Genomic DNA, 18,290 nt, shown 5'->3' on the forward strand with positions numbered 1-18,290 from the left:
AAACATCAGGCAAACAGCTAATTACATGGATTAAATAGATTCATGGTTGTTGTCCCAGAAAGAATCCTCTTCTAAAGATGATGCACAAGAAAGCCCGCAAACAGTTTGCTAAAGACAAGTAGACTAAGTACATGGATTACTGGAACCATGTCGTGTGGTCTGATGAGAACAAGATAAATGTATTTAGTTCAGAGTGTGTCAAGCATGTGTGACGGCAACCAGGTGAGGAGTACATAGACAAGTGTATCTTGCCTACAGTCAAGTATGGTGGTGGGAGTGTCATGGTCTGGGGCTGCATGAGTGCTTCCGGCACTGGGGAGCGACAGTTCATTGAGGGAAACATGAATGCCAACATGTACTGTGACAAACTGAAGCAGAGCATGATCCCCTCCCTTCTGAGACTGGGCCGCAGAGCAGTATCCCAACATGATAACGACCCCAAACACACCTCCAAGATGACCACTGCCTTGCTAAAGAAGCTGAGGGTAAAGGTGATGGACTGGCCAAGCATGTCTCTAGACCTAAACCCTATTGAGCATCTTTGGGGCATCCTAAAACGGAAGGTGGAGAAGCGCAAGGTCTCTAACATCCATCAGCTCTGTGATGTCATCATGGAGGAGTGGAAGAGGACTCCAGTGGAAACAAGTGAAGCTCTGGTGAACTCCATGCCCAAGAGGGTTAAGGCAGTGCCGGAAAATAATGGTGGCCACACAAAATATTGACACTTTGGGCCCAATTAGGAATTTTCACTTAGGGGTAGATTGTATGACCCCCACATTCTTGTATGCATGCCTGACCACGTTGAGGCATGCTCCTCTTGAGACAACAGATGGTGTCCTGGGATAATTCCTCCCAGATCTGCACCAGGGCATCACTGAGCTCCTGAACAGACTGAGGTGCAACCTGGTGGCGTCAGATGGACCAAAACATAATGTCCCAGGGTTGTTCTATAGAATTTAGGTCAGGCGAGCATGGGGGCCATTCAATTGTATCAATTCCTTCATCCTCCAGGAATTTGCTGCATATTCTCTCCACCTGAGGCTGGGCATTGTCGTGCACCAGGAGGAACCCAGGACCCACTGCACCAGCGTAGGGTCTGACAATGGGTCCAAAGATTTCATCCCAATACCTAATGGCAGTCAGGGTGCCATTGTCTAGCCTGTAGAGGTCTGTGCGTCCCTTCATGGATATGCCTCCCCACACCATTACTGACCCACCACCAAACCGGCTGAACAATGTTACAGGCAGCATAACGTTCTCCATGGCTTCTCCAGACCTTTTCATGTCTGTCACAAGTGCTCAGGGTGAACCTGCTCTCATCTGTGAAAAGCACAGGGCACCAGTGTTGGACCTGCCAATTCTGGTGTTCAATGGCAAATGCCAATTGAGCTCCACACTGCCAGGCAGTGAGCACAGGGCCCACTAGAGGACGTTGGGCCTTCAAGCCACCCTCATGAAGTTTGTTTCTAATTGTTTGGTTGGAAACATTCACACCAGTGGTCTACTGAAGGTCATTTTGTAGGGCTCTGGCAGTGCTCATCCTGTTCCTCCTTGTACAAAGGAGCAGATACTGGTTCTGCTGATGGGTTGGGGACCTTCTTTGGCCCTGTCCAGCTCTCCTAGAGTAACTGCCTGTCTCCTAGAATCTCCACTATGCTCTTGAGACTGTGGTGGGAGACACAGCAAACCTTCTGGCAATGGCACGTATTGATGTGCCATCCTGGGGGAGTTGGAATGCCTGCACAACCTCTATATGGTGCAGGTATCGCCTCATGCTACCAGTAGAGACAAGGGGGGGGTTTTGGTGGGACTTTGAATGAGGCGTGTGATTGTCTGGCCATAAACTATACAAAAATGTGTTGTGAGGTATCTATGTGTGCATACCATCAAAACAAAAACATGAGTAAATACACATGTAACTTGATTTATTATGGATGCACATGTAGTAACAACATGGGGACAATAGATGACATACAATGGTCCCAATAACAGAGCATATGAAAAGTACATATTCAAATGGAGTATAAAAACAACATGAAATGATTTGTAACAAAATAGTGCATAGTCCACAGAGATTGCATCATGATTGCTCTACGCGTTTCGTGTTAAACAACACTTCCTCAGGAGCTGGTGCAAAATGATTAACTATAAAAAAGAAAATATCATGAAGTAATACATATAGTGGTATACATGTCCATTGAGAAGAGTATTAGTTATATAGGGTTGCTTACAATAAGATGAAGCTGGTGCCTCAAAGGACCCACCAGGGGAGGACCCCTGTGTACCATCTGACCCGGGAGCTGAGGGAGACATGCCAGGCAAGTGTGGGGGGCAACAATAGAAGTGCAGTGACTGAATCTTGATAGTAGAGAGAATGGTAATTGTCTCAATAGACATTCGATATAATATCTAAAATTAAATTATATATATAATGTAGTATGAGCAGAGTAGTAATAACAATCGTTTGTATATAGAGTTGTATGATAGTATAGTAAACAAATATTGAGTATACCAGATAGATGGGTACCAAGATAGAGAAAGAAACCCAAGTGACAGACCCGATTTAGAGTATCCCTATGGTGTATACATGCTAGAACATCAGAGGGATGTGCAAATAAGACATTGAGAGAAATAAAATATTAGTGAGGATGAGTGAAAAGCATAACAAATGACCCGAGGTGAAGGTTGTGAACCGAGGTATTGGAAAAAATGAAAATTAAATAATAGTGAAGGTGATACCAGTGTAAGAAATTAGACCCATATTCCGAAGAGTGTGGAGATGAGTGAGGATAGAGAGTGTAAAGTAAAAGGAAAAAATCCGGAATATTACCGATTGTGACTAGGTGCCTGGAGTGAGGATCAATGAAAGAATAAAGAGTTGTTGCGCCCAGAAACCCGCCGGGAAGGCTCCCAGCGTCACGCAGCCGTTCCCGAATAGAGACACCGGCGACCGCCAGTGAACAGCTGAGCGGAAGTCGGCGCCTCGTGGAGGAAGGTAGATGGTGTGTCAGCGTGCCGGTCTGACGGCCAAGCCAGTGGCGTCATAAATCAGCACGGAAGGGGCGTGGCGCCGATGCGCCGCGGCCAGACCCGCCCACACCCCCGCATCACAAGGATGAAGGAGAAGGGGGAGGGAGGCAGGAGCACTACGCAGCCCCCGGGCAGTGGCCCGGGACCTGCCCTGCCAAACCCGCCCCCACCCCCGCATCACAAGGATGAAGGAGGAAGGGGAGGGAGGCAGGAGCGCATCGCAGCTCCCGGGACAAACAGGACAGGAGAAACCACCAATCGGCAAGTCCTAAGGGAAAAAGCAACAGTGTGCCCTGAGTGAGACCTCTAACAATGAGATAATAATGACAAATTGTATAGGTTGCAATAGTAATAAACATTGGTAATTATAGTGACCGATCCTATATAAAAATAGGGCCATGCCCCCTGGAGGTGACAACCACGTTTGTACTGGTACAGGGTAAATAGTAAGCCGACCCCAATGGTCCACAGGGTCAGCCCCCTGAGTGTGACAAACGTATGCACTTGTACAAGGGGTGGTCCAGAGAACCGCACGCCTCCATCCCTAATCATTGGAAGGAAAACAGGGAAAGTCGGGACTTTAAATGAGGTTACAAAAACTTTTGTATCTCCATCCCTAAAATCATGTGAGACAAGGGGGGGGTTTTGGTGGGACTTTGAATGAGGCGTGTGATTGTCTGGCCATAAACTATACAAAAATGTGTTGTGAGGTATCTATGTGTGCATACCATCAAAACAAAAACATGAGTAAATACACATGTAACTTGATTTATTATGGATGCACATGTAGTAACAACATGGGGACAATAGATGACATACAATGGTCCCAATAACAGAGCATATGAAAAGTACATATTCAAATGGAGTATAAAAACAACATGAAATGATTTGTAACAAAATAGTGCATAGTCCACAGAGATTGCATCATGATTGCTCTACGCGTTTCGTGTTAAACAACACTTCCTCAGGAGCTGGTGCAAAATGATTAACTATAAAAAAGAAAATATCATGAAGTAATACATATAGTGGTATACATGTCCATTGAGAAGAGTATTAGTTATATAGGGTTGCTTACAATAAGATGAAGCTGGTGCCTCAAAGGACCCACCAGGGGAGGACCCCTGTGTACCATCTGACCCGGGAGCTGAGGGAGACATGCCAGGCAAGTGTGGGGGGCAACAATAGAAGTGCAGTGACTGAATCTTGATAGTAGAGAGAATGGTAATTGTCTCAATAGACATTCGATATAATATCTAAAATTAAATTATATATATAATGTAGTATGAGCAGAGTAGTAATAACAATCGTTTGTATATAGAGTTGTATGATAGTATAGTAAACAAATATTGAGTATACCAGATAGATGGGTACCAAGATAGAGAAAGAAACCCAAGTGACAGACCCGATTTAGAGTATCCCTATGGTGTATACATGCTAGAACATCAGAGGGATGTGCAAATAAGACATTGAGAGAAATAAAATATTAGTGAGGATGAGTGAAAAGCATAACAAATGACCAAGAGTAATCATGATGCAATCTCTGTGGACTATGCACTATTTTGTTACAAATCATTTCATGTTGTTTTTATACTCCATTTGAATATGTACTTTTCATATGCTCTGTTATTGGGACCATTGTATGTCATCTATTGTCCCCATGTTGTTACTACATGTGCATCCATAATAAATCAAGTTACATGTGTATTTACTCATGTTTTTGTTTTGATGGTATGCACACATAGATACCTCACAACACATTTTTGTATAGTTTATGGCCAGACAATCACACGCCTCATTCAAAGTCCCACCAAAACCCCCCCCCCCCTTGTCTCACATGATTTTAGGGATGGAGATACAAAAGTTTTTGTAACCTCATTTAAAGTCCCGACTTTCCCTGTTTTCCTTCCATGCTACCAGTAGTGACACTGAACCTAGCCAAATGCAAAACTAGTGAAAAACAGTCAGAAAAGAGGAGTAGGGAAAAAAAAATTCAGTGGCCTCTACTTGTAAAACCATTCCTGTTTTGGAGGTTGTCTCATTGTTGCCCATCTAGAGCACCTGTTAATTTTATTAACACCAAAGCAGCTGAAACTGATTAACAACGCCCTCTGCTACTTAATTGACCAGATCAATATATCAGGAGTCTAATTGATTTGATATTTGATGCCATTTTCTGAATAAAAAGTATTCCTTTATTTTTTTTGAGCAGTGTGTGTATATATATACACACACACACAATATAATAAACATGAAAATGACATTGGTATAGCAGCATAAAGGATGTAACAGATCAACCGACAACCCGACTGGGTACCTCCGTTGACGGATGCTCCTAGTGCTTCCCGAGGGCTCCAAACACTCCACCAGACACCATATCCGCCTCAGACTCCTCGAAGCGCCGCAGCTTGGTTAGGGTCTCGCCGTCTCCTACCCACCCTGGACCTACGACAACAAGGCTCCAGGTTCCCGTGGGTGAACCTCTCTTTCCCCAGAGAGGGCAGCAGGAACAAGCTCTACACAAGCTCTTACAAGAGCTTAGTGATTATCCAAGGGAGTATGGAAGACCATAGCAATCCCTTGTAGCATTTACATAGACTTTTATACAGTTCTCCCACACTAGGTTACCGCCCAGGTGGACCTTGTGGAGAACTGGACATGACATTCACAATCCAATAGAAACAGGGTTTTACACTCAGTCATTCCCATACAGTGTACGCAATCCCTCCCCCCTAACCTAAACTAATTATCTAGCTATCTGCACAAAACAATGTGAGGTCATTAACAATAGACAATGGGACGGCACAATCCACATTCCCTCCCAATACACAAACAATAGGACAAGGCTGCCAGTGACAGTCTGTGTGTCTCATTTTGAAGCTGGAATACACATTATCCCAATCCACAAACAATAGGGAAAACCTGTCTGACATTGAGGGATATGTAATACACACATTATTTAGGAATTACAGATTTCATGGCAATGGGAATAAATCTTCATATTTCTATATGGAGATATTGCTGACAAATATGACTGTCCCATCTGAAGCAATTCAAACCATTAATTATCTGTTTTTCACTTCCAGCGACGGTGAAGACCGTCACAAAGGAGATGTAAATAAAAAAAGGTTTGTAAAGGTTATGGTATAAATTTTAACCCGGCTTACTGTCATTGGATCAGGAAGTGAGTAGTCCAGCCGTTCTCTGTTAGCCCCCGTTCACATGCAGGCGACGCTACTTCGCACCGTGACCTCCGAGGTCGCGGTGCGAGCAGCGCTCCGCGACCTCGGAGCGGCCGCCATGGACTTCATAACATTGAAGTCTATGGTGGTCGCCTCCTGGTCGCCCCAAAGAAGCTCCGGACCCTTTTTCTAAGTCGGAGCGACTTGTGTCGCTCCTATTGGAACGGGTCCGCAGCTTCCCTATGGGAGGCGACCTACGGCGACCTGTGAGGCGACCAGGTCGCCTCACAGGTCGCCTTAGTGTGAACGGGGGCTTAGGGAAAAAAAAACTTTAGCCATTGATACATTTTTTTGAAAGGTGTCTTATTTGTGTTTTTTTTTTTTTTTTTCCCGTACAAAACAGAACTCAACATAAAAGTTGAACATTAAACTAAGCTAGGCATAGACTTGTTTGTGTGTTTTTTACATTTCTTTATTTAGGATACAGATACAGATGAATATGTAAAAGTTATACAGAGGGTTCAAACCTTTAGTCACAGCTGAAGCAAGTCTTTAACATACAGCCGAAGTATTAATATGGTCATGGGAAGTATGTCCAGGCCGTTAATAAACAATTATTGTAATGAAGTCTGTTGCCCTATGATGTGACAAGGGTCGGAGACCCGATGGATGGCAGACAAACATTCTAGATTTATGCAAACATCATCTGTATGGTCCCTGATTTTAGAATTTATAGAACTTATAACATAGGAAAGAATGGGGAGGGGAAAAGGTAAGAAAAAAATCAGGCTAAGGGACTACACTAATACTACAAGAAATATAAACAGAAGACAAAGATAGAGGTGAGAGAAAGAGGATGCAGAAAAGATGTAAGAGCACGGTAAAAAGAAGAAAATAAAGAGAAATGACATTTAAAAGATAAGGACAAGGGAGAGGGGTGAGAAGACATAGGAGACTGGATAGTCTTTGTGACCCCAAGCTGGATTTCTTCAAAAGATCGCAGGTGGTTTTCAAAGAATATATTGACTAAGCTATCCATTTATTATGGGACTATCTCCAGCACAGTTAAATAGGGCAGTCTCGCCTCATCCAGTGTCCAAGGGTGCCAGATGTTAGTATTCTGTAGATTAAGTAAAAGTGAACCAAGGGCGCCAAGTGTTTCTAAACATATCTCCTATGTGGTAAAAGGAGGCCTTAAGCTCTTCCATCTGGATTATAATAATAACTTTAGTGGAACACACCTCCATAGATGGGGTACCCAGTTTTTTCCAGTTGGAGGGTATGCAGTCTCTGACTGTATTGAAGACTTGTTAATTTCATACATTTTCCCACTCTAGTCTATTGCCACTTCTCCCCTATAAAACCCATTGATATTAATGCAGTTAAATCTGCAGTTTTACACTTTTAGCATGCCTAACCATGCAGGTTAGTACCAGAGTTCCGGAAGGTTAGGAACTGCTGTTAACTAAGTTTTTCAAATAACCAGGTAATGTAGAGCTTTTTGTTACTTATATTGAGTGCCTGTGAAAATGTTTACATCCAGAGCCTTTAGGTCCTTTCATTTCATTAAGGTTACCGCAGACTATTGGGAGGTCTGAAATCAATGCGCAATCATTGTAAAACAACATGGTTTTAGGATAGGAACACTGCATGTTTTGTACACCTCGGAAGTAAGTGATTTTATAGCCTCTTTGTTGTCATCTTGCAGCCTCCACAACCTTTTATACATGGCCACACAGATTGCGTCTGGAATGAAGTATCTGGCCTCCCTGAACTTTGTGCACAGAGACCTGGCCACAAGGAACTGCCTTGTGGGTAACAACCACACACTTAAGATAGCAGACTTTGGGATGAGTCGGAACCTATACAGTGGAGACTATTATCGTATCCAGGGCCGAGCGGTGCTCCCAATTCGTTGGATGGCTTGGGAAAGTATTCTCCTAGTACGTCACACTTTGCTTTGCTATCCTAGCTCACATTACATCATTTCTCTTTGATGGACTTGGACCTCACCTTCATGCTTTTCTTTTCTCATTAGGGAAAGTTCACAACCTCCAGTGATGTCTGGGCATTTGGGGTCACACTATGGGAGATGTTTACTCTGTGTAAAGAACAACCATACAGCGTTTTGTCTGATGAGCAAGTGATTGAAAACACAGGGGAATTTTTCAGGGACCAAGGAAGACAGGTAATGATATGGTGTTCCTTAATTAAATGTATAATTGTTATAGATTCTCATCTCAGCCATATTAGATGTGTTGCTAAAAATGCATTTGGTTTAGTGGGTTACTGGATATCCTGTGATATCATGATGCCCAAACTGTCATATCTGCTTCCACCATTAACATTTTCTAAATCTGGCAAGTTTTTTCACAGCCCATCCTCATAATTTATTGCTTATAATCACCAGTAAAGGTTTTTGAAACCTTTACAGTCTTGTTAAAACAGAAAACAATGGTTATGGCAGCAGCAAAGGGAACAGCATTTTTAAGGAGGTGGATCCTGGAGGGTAGGTAAATGACTCTTTGGATGACATTGATTTAAACAGTAGTACAATATGAATTTCTTGGAGGAACTTTTTATTCATTGTTCCTCCTTTAGGATAGGTGTTTTAAAATCTCGCAAGAGTTTAGTTGGTCATTAAAAGAAAAATTTGTTTTTGGTTTTTAAATCATACTTAACTACTGTCCCCTACCAGCTGTAAGATCAAAGATCACTCAGAACTGATTATTATTTATATAGCGCCGACAGTTTATGTAGCGTTTTACAACTTGAGGGTAGACAGTACAAATACACTTTAATACAGTAGGAATCAGAGGGCCCTGCTCCTTAGCGCTTACAATCTAAGATCCATTTATTAATACTAAATGAGATGTTCTTATTTTAATAGTCAGGATCCAGTGACAGAAGCTCACAATTTGGTTGGGCAAATTATGCTTAAAAGTGTAGAAACTAGGGATAGACCGATATGGTTTTTTCCAGGGCCGATACCGATATTTTGGTTACAATGTATCGGTATCAGCCGATCTGGGCCGATATTTTGTATATTTAAAGTTTTAAAAAATAAACAATTTTTGACACAAATCTGGTACTGAACATGTTAATTTTTGTTTAATGCTTAATGGCTGGCTTGTTGACACCCTGTGGTGGGTGGCTGGCTGGCACCCTGTGGTGGGTGGCTAGCTGGCACAGGGCCTGTGGGTGGCTGGCTGGCACCGGGCTGCTGTGGGTGGGTGTATGGCTGTGATACACTCCCTCGAGATTAGTCCCGACTCCAGACGAGGCTGTCCAAGGAGAGGGAGGTGGCCTAAGAAGGCAGAATGATGTCACAAAAATATCAGCCAGTTCCAGGGCCGATACCGATATATCGGGGTAAGTGCATATCGGCCTGCGATGATTGGTCTATCCCTAGTAGGAACCTTTTAAGAACCCTTAATAAAAATATTTTTTCTCTGTTTTATTTATTTCCAGTATTATATATTAATCATGTTAATGGTACATAACAGTTTGCAGAGTACATATACTAAATGCTATCACCTGAAGGGGCTCACAAACCAAACATCCCTAACACACAAACACATACACTATAAAGGCAGATAATTACTTACCAACATATATATTTAAAATGTGTAAATAAAATTTATATGTGTAGTCTGCATGTGTGTTGAATATATGTAACTAATGACCACATGGAAACAACCTATGATTTTTACTTTATGGTTGTTTAAGTGTATGTATTGCCACAAACATTTTTTTTGTACTTTTGGATAGAGTCAGGAAGGATCAGAACCCCCGTCAAGTTTTTTTTTTTTTTATCGTCTCTATGTAGATCTACCCTTTCTAATTGGCTTGATGACCATTGCCACTGAGACAGAAAATTATTACACATTTTAAGTTTTAGATGTTAAATGTTAGAGCTGTCACCAGAATCAAAGGTGATGGTAAATCTTTCTGTGGAGACATTTGTTCTGATGACAACAGTTTAAGTGGTAATTTTCACTTGTGTCTCAAGTAAGGAATTCTTCCCAAAAGAACATAGACACAAAAATTATACTGGCTTTTGTTACCCTTTGCTTCTCTCCAAAACTAAAAATAAAAGATTTTGGCTATACAGTTTGTACAGTTTAAGAAAAGATTCACTATAAGAAGTTATGAGAACCATAAATAGCATACTACTAAGATTCGAGTATAACACAGTTCTGGAATAGTGCCTAGCTCTTTGTATTTATATACATTTTTATTGATTTGTACCCTAGATCTATCTCTCCCAGACGCCCCTGTGCCCCACCCCCATCTTTGACCTGATGATGAAATGCTGGAGTAGAGACATAAAGGACCGACCTACGTTTGAGTTGATCCACCACTTTCTGATAGAGCAACTGGATGCCATTGTGTAAACTGCCACCGAACAGTCAACCTGGAAGATGCAGGTTCTCATTGTACCCAACTCATCTGGAGCTATACTGGACAAAGCCTTAGTTTTCTAGATGTAGATGTAGAAGGACCAAGAGACAATGTTCTCCTGTGGCGCCGGTAGACTTCACCGGAAACCTCTGCCTGTTCATGGCTTCCGGCTTCCCCAGCAGTTGATGCAACTGATTTTAGGGTGATGAAGCAAGGCGGTATCTCCCCCAAAGGGGAGCACCCAGCTGGGATTGAAGACTGGAATTAAGATGTGAGAAGTAGGACAATGTCCCACTAAAGAGTACCACTACATTCTGTGTATGTGTATATAAGTGTACGGGGGTGGGGGTGGGGGGTTATGTGTGTCCAAATATCAAGTGAGCATATTACCATTACACAGATCCAGAGGAAATTGTGGTCTATTTATTATGCCCTGTTGTGTACATAAACTAAGGGACCGGTATCAGCTTTATGAAACAGAGATGAGAAATCTTATGTGATCACTTTTGAATACTTCTTTGACTGCAGTCAGCCATTATTTAAAGGGTCACTAGTTCAAAAATGTTTTCAAGTAACTATAAGGTTACTTTTAAATTCCCAAAGGACTTTGCTTATCTCTATGAAGGTGTTAGGACAACGGCAAGTAATAGCAATCATTACATACACTTCCAGTAATCCCTTTTTTTCCCATTGACTCTTTTTGAGTTCTATTAATATTGCCACAATATAGAAATGTGGGGGTGTGGCCTAATGTCCCACCCCTGAGTTTCTAAATTAGGATAACAATATGTATAACTAATGCAGTCCCTTGTGTAAGGTACAACATGTTTTTTGTTTGGTATGCCTTAAACTACATTATACTAACCAATAAAGACTTTGAGTGAACAAGCTTTAGGTGGTAATAACACCTAACCCTATGAAATGCTATGAAATAGTTATATAACATAATTGGACCTTTATTTCGGTTTACTCATAGAACTACTATACATTAGACTGCATTTTGTTTTGCTTTTATTTTAACCCTCCTAATTGTCTGGAAGCCCTAAGGACTGTATTTGCTGCAGTTGTACAAAGGTGGTTACAAATACAATGATATATGGACTATGATTTTTTTTTAATAACTTGGTAAAAAGACTCCTATATGTGCAATACCACACTGGCTTGTCAGATATCAGCTTTTAATATTTAGCCCAAAACAGACTGCACAAAGCTGACATGCCATTGGCAGGCATCGTTTGCCACATATCTGAGCTGTTACCACGTTAATAAATGATGGAGAAACGTAATTATTTTCATATGCCTTTTAGTTTACTAGAATGTCTCTGTTGTATAGGAGAGATAAGAGAATGTTTTCTGTTTTATACATTTATGTTAAAGCTCTTCAATGCACTCTTACTGTACAGAAAACATAGTTATTAGACTTATTCCTTCACTTTTATTAATATTAATTTTAGTGTAACAGTTTCCCATTCTAATGCAGAACATTGCACAGGTCTCTTTGTGTAAGGTAGTATGATTCCATGCATTGATTTAGGACCCAGGTGTCATTGTACTGATCCCAATTGTGAGTGTATCATTGTTCTGGGATCTCATCCTAAGTGTTTGTGTGTTATAATTCTGGGAACCCAAGTGTCAGTGTGCCATTGTGCTGGGAAACCAAGTGTCCGTATATTATTGGGATGCAAACAGTGAGTGTGTCATATTTCTTGAACCCCGAATATCAGTGTGCCCTTGTGAAGGGACCCCCAAGTGTCTCTGCCCCATTGTACAGACACCATAAATGTCAATGTGGCATTGTGCAAGGACTCCCAAGTGTCAGTGTGCCATTGTGCAAAGACCCAAAGTGTCAGTGTGCCATTATACGTGATTGCCAAGTGTCAGTGTGTCACTCTACAGGGACCCCAAGTGACAGTGAGTCATTGTGCTTGGTTTCCAAGTGTCCTTATCCTGGGAAACCAACTTTGGATCCAAAGTGTCATCATGGCATTGTTCTGGAACCCTAAGTGTTGATGTACCATTGTAATAGTAGCCCATGTGTCATTCTACCGCTGTCCTAGGACCCTGAATATTAGTGTGCCATTGTACAGACATTCAAAGTGTCAGTATGCCATTATACAAAGACTCCAAATGTCAGGATGCTATAGTTCAGGGACCCCAAATGTCAGCATGTCATTGTACAAAAACCACAGAGTGTCATTGTTCTGACTGACCCTTTTTTGTCAGCCTGTTATTTTTCTAGATCCTTATGTTTCAGTGTGCCATTGTTTGGGATCCCAAGTGTCAGTGTATTTTACTTTGTTATCCAACTTAAGCCCAGCCATAGACAGTTTGAATCTAGGCCGGTTCAGCAGGAACTGCCCAATATTCAAACCATGTATGGGCAGGCTGAATGTACCCAAGATGATTGATTAATCAAGTTAGGCATGACCAGCTGATCGGCTTAGTGTGTACCAGACTCAAGTGTCAGTGTGTCACTTAGGACTACAAACGATTGTTTTTAGAGTCCAACTTTCAGTCTGCAATTGTTCCTGGTTTACTAGGGTCAGTGTATTGTTTTCTGGGACCGCGGGTGTTAAGTGTGTCAGATCTGTTGTATCCAAGGTATAAGTGTTTGATTGTCCTGGGATTTCAAGCATCAATGCATCATTGTACTGCAGTCTACAGTATGTGCAGGTGTGCCATTTCTCCAAAAGGAGATATACAATTAAAATACAACCAACAAAATTGTAGCTGAAAACAAATTCTGAGAACCCAATGAACCCTTGCATTAAATAACAAAGGACACTGTAATTTACTGCCTATTTGAGTGTGTATGAGTGAGTGTGTTATATGTGTCTTGTGATACTAAGGACCAAAAGGTGGGCTAACTTGATAAAATCCTTTAGGGGATCGTTTTGGATGGTCAAGAGAAATGTAAAAATGTATATTTCAATTGTATGTGTAGTTCATATTGCCACATGAAATGGATTACTATTATATTTAACACATTTGTTTTTGCGCAACATTACATGCAATAAAATGACACCATTTTGGTGGCAAAGAGTATATTTCTAATGGCAACAAGGTAATATGGATCTGATTAGTGTGCATTTCCCTATAAAAATCTATATTTAGGAATGGCCATTCTAAAGCAGGCTACATGTTAGAATTATTATAAATTATAATTTCTTAAAAATACAGTTTCATCACACACAGGATAAATATTTTCCATTTATTGCACTCAAAATTTTAGATTCATCTCCTTTAAAAAGACCTCTTAAGATTTAATTACAAAACTAAACATAAGACTACTAATAATTTTGATGGTAAAGGATTGTACAGTAACACATTTAATTATACAGTACAGTAACACCATTAATTATGATCATGTGGATGAAGAAGGGTTCAAATCCTTCAATTATGCCCGAGTCTTATCTAGCAACATTATAACAAAACATTACATCAAAATTGGCCCCCACATACTGTGATGGCCATGAAAAACAATCTAACTAAGGTGCAGACAGGGCCTAACATGTGTAGTCGGTTAAAGTGGTGAAAACCGAATGCTGTTCTCTGTTTTTTTATGGCAATAAAGCTAGTGACATTAGTAATACCACCCGAGCGATTGTCTGCAGCATTGGATACTACTCTTCCTTTTCTAATCTGTTCTAGAAAAATAGGAGCTGTACTCTGTTTCAATGCTTCGAGTAATCTCCATACACCCAAAAAACTTTTAAAGGTTAACTCCAAAGGGCAACTCCTAAAGCAAGTCTAAAATTTACACCTGACTTGAACAATTGGAATTGTGTTACCATAGTAAGTTAACATTAAAATGAAAGAAAACCATTTGGAGGAGAAATGTATAGGCCAGGGAACTTCAAACTACAGCCCTCCAGCTGTTGCGGAACTACACACCCCATGAGGCATTGTAAAACTCTGACATTCACAGACATGACTAGGCTTGATGGGAATTGTAGTTCCTGAACAACTGGAGGGCCATAGTTTGAAGATCCTTGGTATAGGCTATTGCTCACCTCTCTTTCTAAAATTTATAGTTCCCTGGAATCATGCTGATTTAGTGGCTTTAACAACTTTTAAGTCATTGTTTGGCAACCAGAATGCAGACCAGCTGACAGAGTGTTTCAGGTCAGTGATTCAGAAAATGCTAGATACAAAGACATCCAGGCAACAAGTGTTTTAATTAGGCCATTAGTGGCAGCCTCTCAGTACAGATTTTCTTTAAAATACACCTGCCCGAAGTAGAGGAATATTGCAGCCACAAGACTTAACCTTTTTGCTTAGTAGAATTTTGGACCATGGAAGTTTGGAAAACCCAGTAACATCTCCATATTTTAGGGTTGTTTGTCTCTTTCCTGGTTGTGCTCAAGGTTTTGATGGTTATATTGGGCATAGTTATTTTTTGGCAGCCACTTGTTTTGGTTTCATCCAGGATTTTCTTTTGAAGTGATAAGTGGGTAGAAAGACTAGTTATTAAGTTAGGATCAGTAATAACAGCTGGTTAGTATAGACACGTCCCTTGCGTTCAATTTGCAAAATCTTTAGCAAAAGTACATTTCTGCAGCTGTCCTTAGGGTCTTTTTCATGAAAGCAGATCCCATGATGACCAATTAGTTTCTCTGATTTAAGCTGGCTAAGATTCTAACAATCTATAGGTAGGCTGATTGTATACTGTTGAGATAACCCATGTAACAACTGGAAGGCATTTTGTATGTCCCACTGGACTGCTTCAAATAGTTGGGTCTGAATTGCACTACATACTACTGCTTTTAGTAGGATATATGTCTGGTCCAAAGAAAAATGATTAATGTACATCGTACAGTAGTGACACAGTAGCTAGCCAGGGCAAGACCACAATGAAACAGATTTCTCTTTTCATGTGGGTGAACCTATATAAAACCTGTGAGTTTGATCAAGACATTCTTAAAAGTAGCCTAATATTTATAATAGTTTGTTTTCAATAAGTACACATTTTGCATTGGTAAAGAAAAACTGTAGTGTAATATTAAGTAGAACTTTCTGTATGTTTGAGCAACTCCCCTGGCACTCTTGCTGAATGACTGCCAAGGCAGAATCAAGTACATGATAAATCAGATTGAGGGTACAGTATATTGTTTTTCAGCAGTCTAATCTGACTTTTTTTTTTCTTTTGGGGGGGGGGGGGTGGTTGAGAATGAAGAACAGACACTGTGCTTCATTAATAATTAGGAAGAATGTCCTTGTATATCTATCAAAGGAGAAAAATGTAAAGAGCAATGCTAGTATTATTAAACTGATCACATATTACAAACAATGGATAAAAAAAATTTAGATTTTCTTTAAAGACATTCTATTATAAGCATGAGGCCTTTACAAATTAACCTGGAGGTAGAGGGGTTCCCTCAACCCCTTTGTAAATACAACTACCGTTGTTTGGTAGACTCAATCCTGACAAATGACATTGTTCAAGGAGGGTTGTCATAGAATAGAAATGGCCGATAATTTTTAAATCTGTTCCACAGGTATGAGTGCACATTGTTTCATAAACCTCTAAAAGATGTTCTTTTCTATAGACACCAAAAGAGTAAATAGCATGTCTAATAATTTTTAGGACTCCCATCCATAAAATAGGTAGGTATTATCAACCCACAGGAAAATATTCCTTGGGGCTTGGGGACTACTGTATAGCAAAAAAAAAATTATCTTTGGTGGAGATTTACTAAAACTGTAGCTCTCAGAATCTGGTGCAGCAGTGCATGGTAGCCAATCAGCTTATAAATTCAGCTTTGAGAATAAAACATGGAAGCTGATTGGTTTCTTTGCAGAGCTGCACTATTTGTCTACCAAAATGAGCCTATGCTCATATAGTAGATTTCAAAAATAAATCCTAATTTGCAAATTACATATGCTTTATTAATGAGTAAGAAGAAATGTGCACGGTTCTGATATTCACTGTGTAGGTTAATATATTAGGTTTCAATTGGTGCAGGTATGTGACACTAAAGGGTGGTAACCAATTGTCAGCTTGTCAATAAATTAGAAAGTATTAAAGTTGTCAAAGCTCTATTGCTTTCTGACTCACTGCTAAGCTACTGCAATCATCTTTTTTGATTCCGAGAACAATATGGTCGCCTTTATTCCACGCAAGAGTTTGGCAGTCATCCAAGGGGAGACAAAGCCCTAAACTATCTCTCGTTATGCTACTATTGCCTTCTCACTTTTGTTATTATTTTATAATAAGATTGCTTTTTTTTTCTCCCACACTGGATTTTGTTTGTTATTGTGTTACACATGATTGTTGTAAGGTCTTTGAAATGATAAAATGCTGTTATGACCTGGAAATGTGGTGGGCGGGAGGGCAGGGTCTGTGTAATTGCTAATACTGTACTACTGTCACTCTGTAGATAGTTGGGCTTATAAAAAAAAAAAAAAAAACGCTAGCATCAAGAGAAAAAGAATATGGCTGTCACCTGTGGCAACCAACCAATGACGGGCTTTCATTTTCTAACCTGCACTTAAGAACTGACAGCTGCAGTCTGGTTGTTATGGGAAAACTCCATTTTCTTTTTGAGCTAGTTATCTGTGAGCCCTGATTAATCTTTATTTACCTGTAGCCAGACTGGACTGAAGTGCAATGGAGTCTGTATTGCCGAAATAAATGAGCCTGATATGTGGACATAACTGAGTGTTGGTTTTTTCTCATCACCTCATCACTCTATTAAACAAATAATCTTATTTGAGTATCTTGTATCTCTATGACTTGTCAATCAGATCAAAAATGAACATGATAATGACACCATAAACTATATTATTGAAATTGTATCACATGCTTGGCTATAACTGGCAATGTATAATGCCAAAAGTTCAGGCCAGAGATAAGGAGGCAGCAGAAAACTGGCACCAGAGGATTATCCAGCATTAGAATCAGCAACAAACAGCACGAACCAGGATACAACCCAAAATCAAGACCGGCAGTAGCCAGCAGTGAGCAGAAAAAAAAACAGGTTAGGTGGTAAACTGCATGAACCAGGAGTCAATTTAAAGTCAGGGCAGATAATTGGCAAGCCAAATTAGAAGAGCTAAGATAAGGACGAGTGCAAACAGCAGGTACTGAGAAACAAACCAAGAAGTAACTCCAGTATTCTAAAGCCAAGACATTTGTTTTTCATTCTGGGTAAAGCAGGGAATGATAAAAAGCTCTCTTGGGTTTTTTTCATCTGTGTCCCATTTTTGAAAAGGCAAACTGCCAAAAGAGAAAACAAGTAGACAGGTCCAGGTCAAGAGCAGGCACACTCCATTAAGAGTTATAAAAAGAAAAAGCCAAGGTCAGGACAGACGGAAAACAGCAGGATCCAACAGAAAAGTCTGAGAGCAACAGTCAAAAGCAAGGACTAAAGGGAAAGCCAAGGTCAGGGTAAGCAGGAAACATTAGGAACAAGGAGATAAGTCCAGGTCAATAAAGGCAGATGCCAGCAAGGAGTAGAACAAACACCAAGGCCAGGGCAGGCAGCAAACTGTAGGAAGCAGGAGAGAAGCCATGTTTAATGTAGACAACCACCAGCAACCATCTGAGGAAAAGCCAAGGCCAAAGCAGAGAAACTCCAGCAATAATTAGAAGGAAAGCCAAGGTCAGGACAGGAAGTCGAAGTTAAGCCAGGCAGACACTAGAAATGAATAGAAAAAAAAATTAGAGCAGATAGC

The 18,290-nt window shown here is 40.6% G+C and overlaps 1 protein-coding gene across 1 annotated transcript in view; it reads left to right on the forward strand.

Annotated features, from left to right (window-relative positions):
• The window catches only part of LOC309559936 (discoidin domain-containing receptor 2-like), a 206,857-nt gene extending 195,710 nt beyond the window's left edge, over positions 1-11,147 (forward strand). Inside the window, exons 16-18 of the mRNA XM_082263409.1 lie at positions 7,918-8,152; positions 8,248-8,397; positions 10,466-11,147. Coding sequence (XP_082119535.1) covers positions 7,918-8,152; positions 8,248-8,397; positions 10,466-10,606 — 526 coding nt within the window. The 3' untranslated portion in view covers positions 10,607-11,147. The remainder of the gene's footprint in view (positions 1-7,917; positions 8,153-8,247; positions 8,398-10,465) is intronic.
• Positions 11,148-18,290: the final 7,143 nt, after the last annotated feature.

This window comes from Pelophylax lessonae, assembly GCF_965119305.1.
Source record: "Pelophylax lessonae genome assembly, chromosome: 7".
In the NCBI taxonomy this organism is placed as follows: domain Eukaryota; kingdom Metazoa; phylum Chordata; class Amphibia; order Anura; family Ranidae; genus Pelophylax; species Pelophylax lessonae.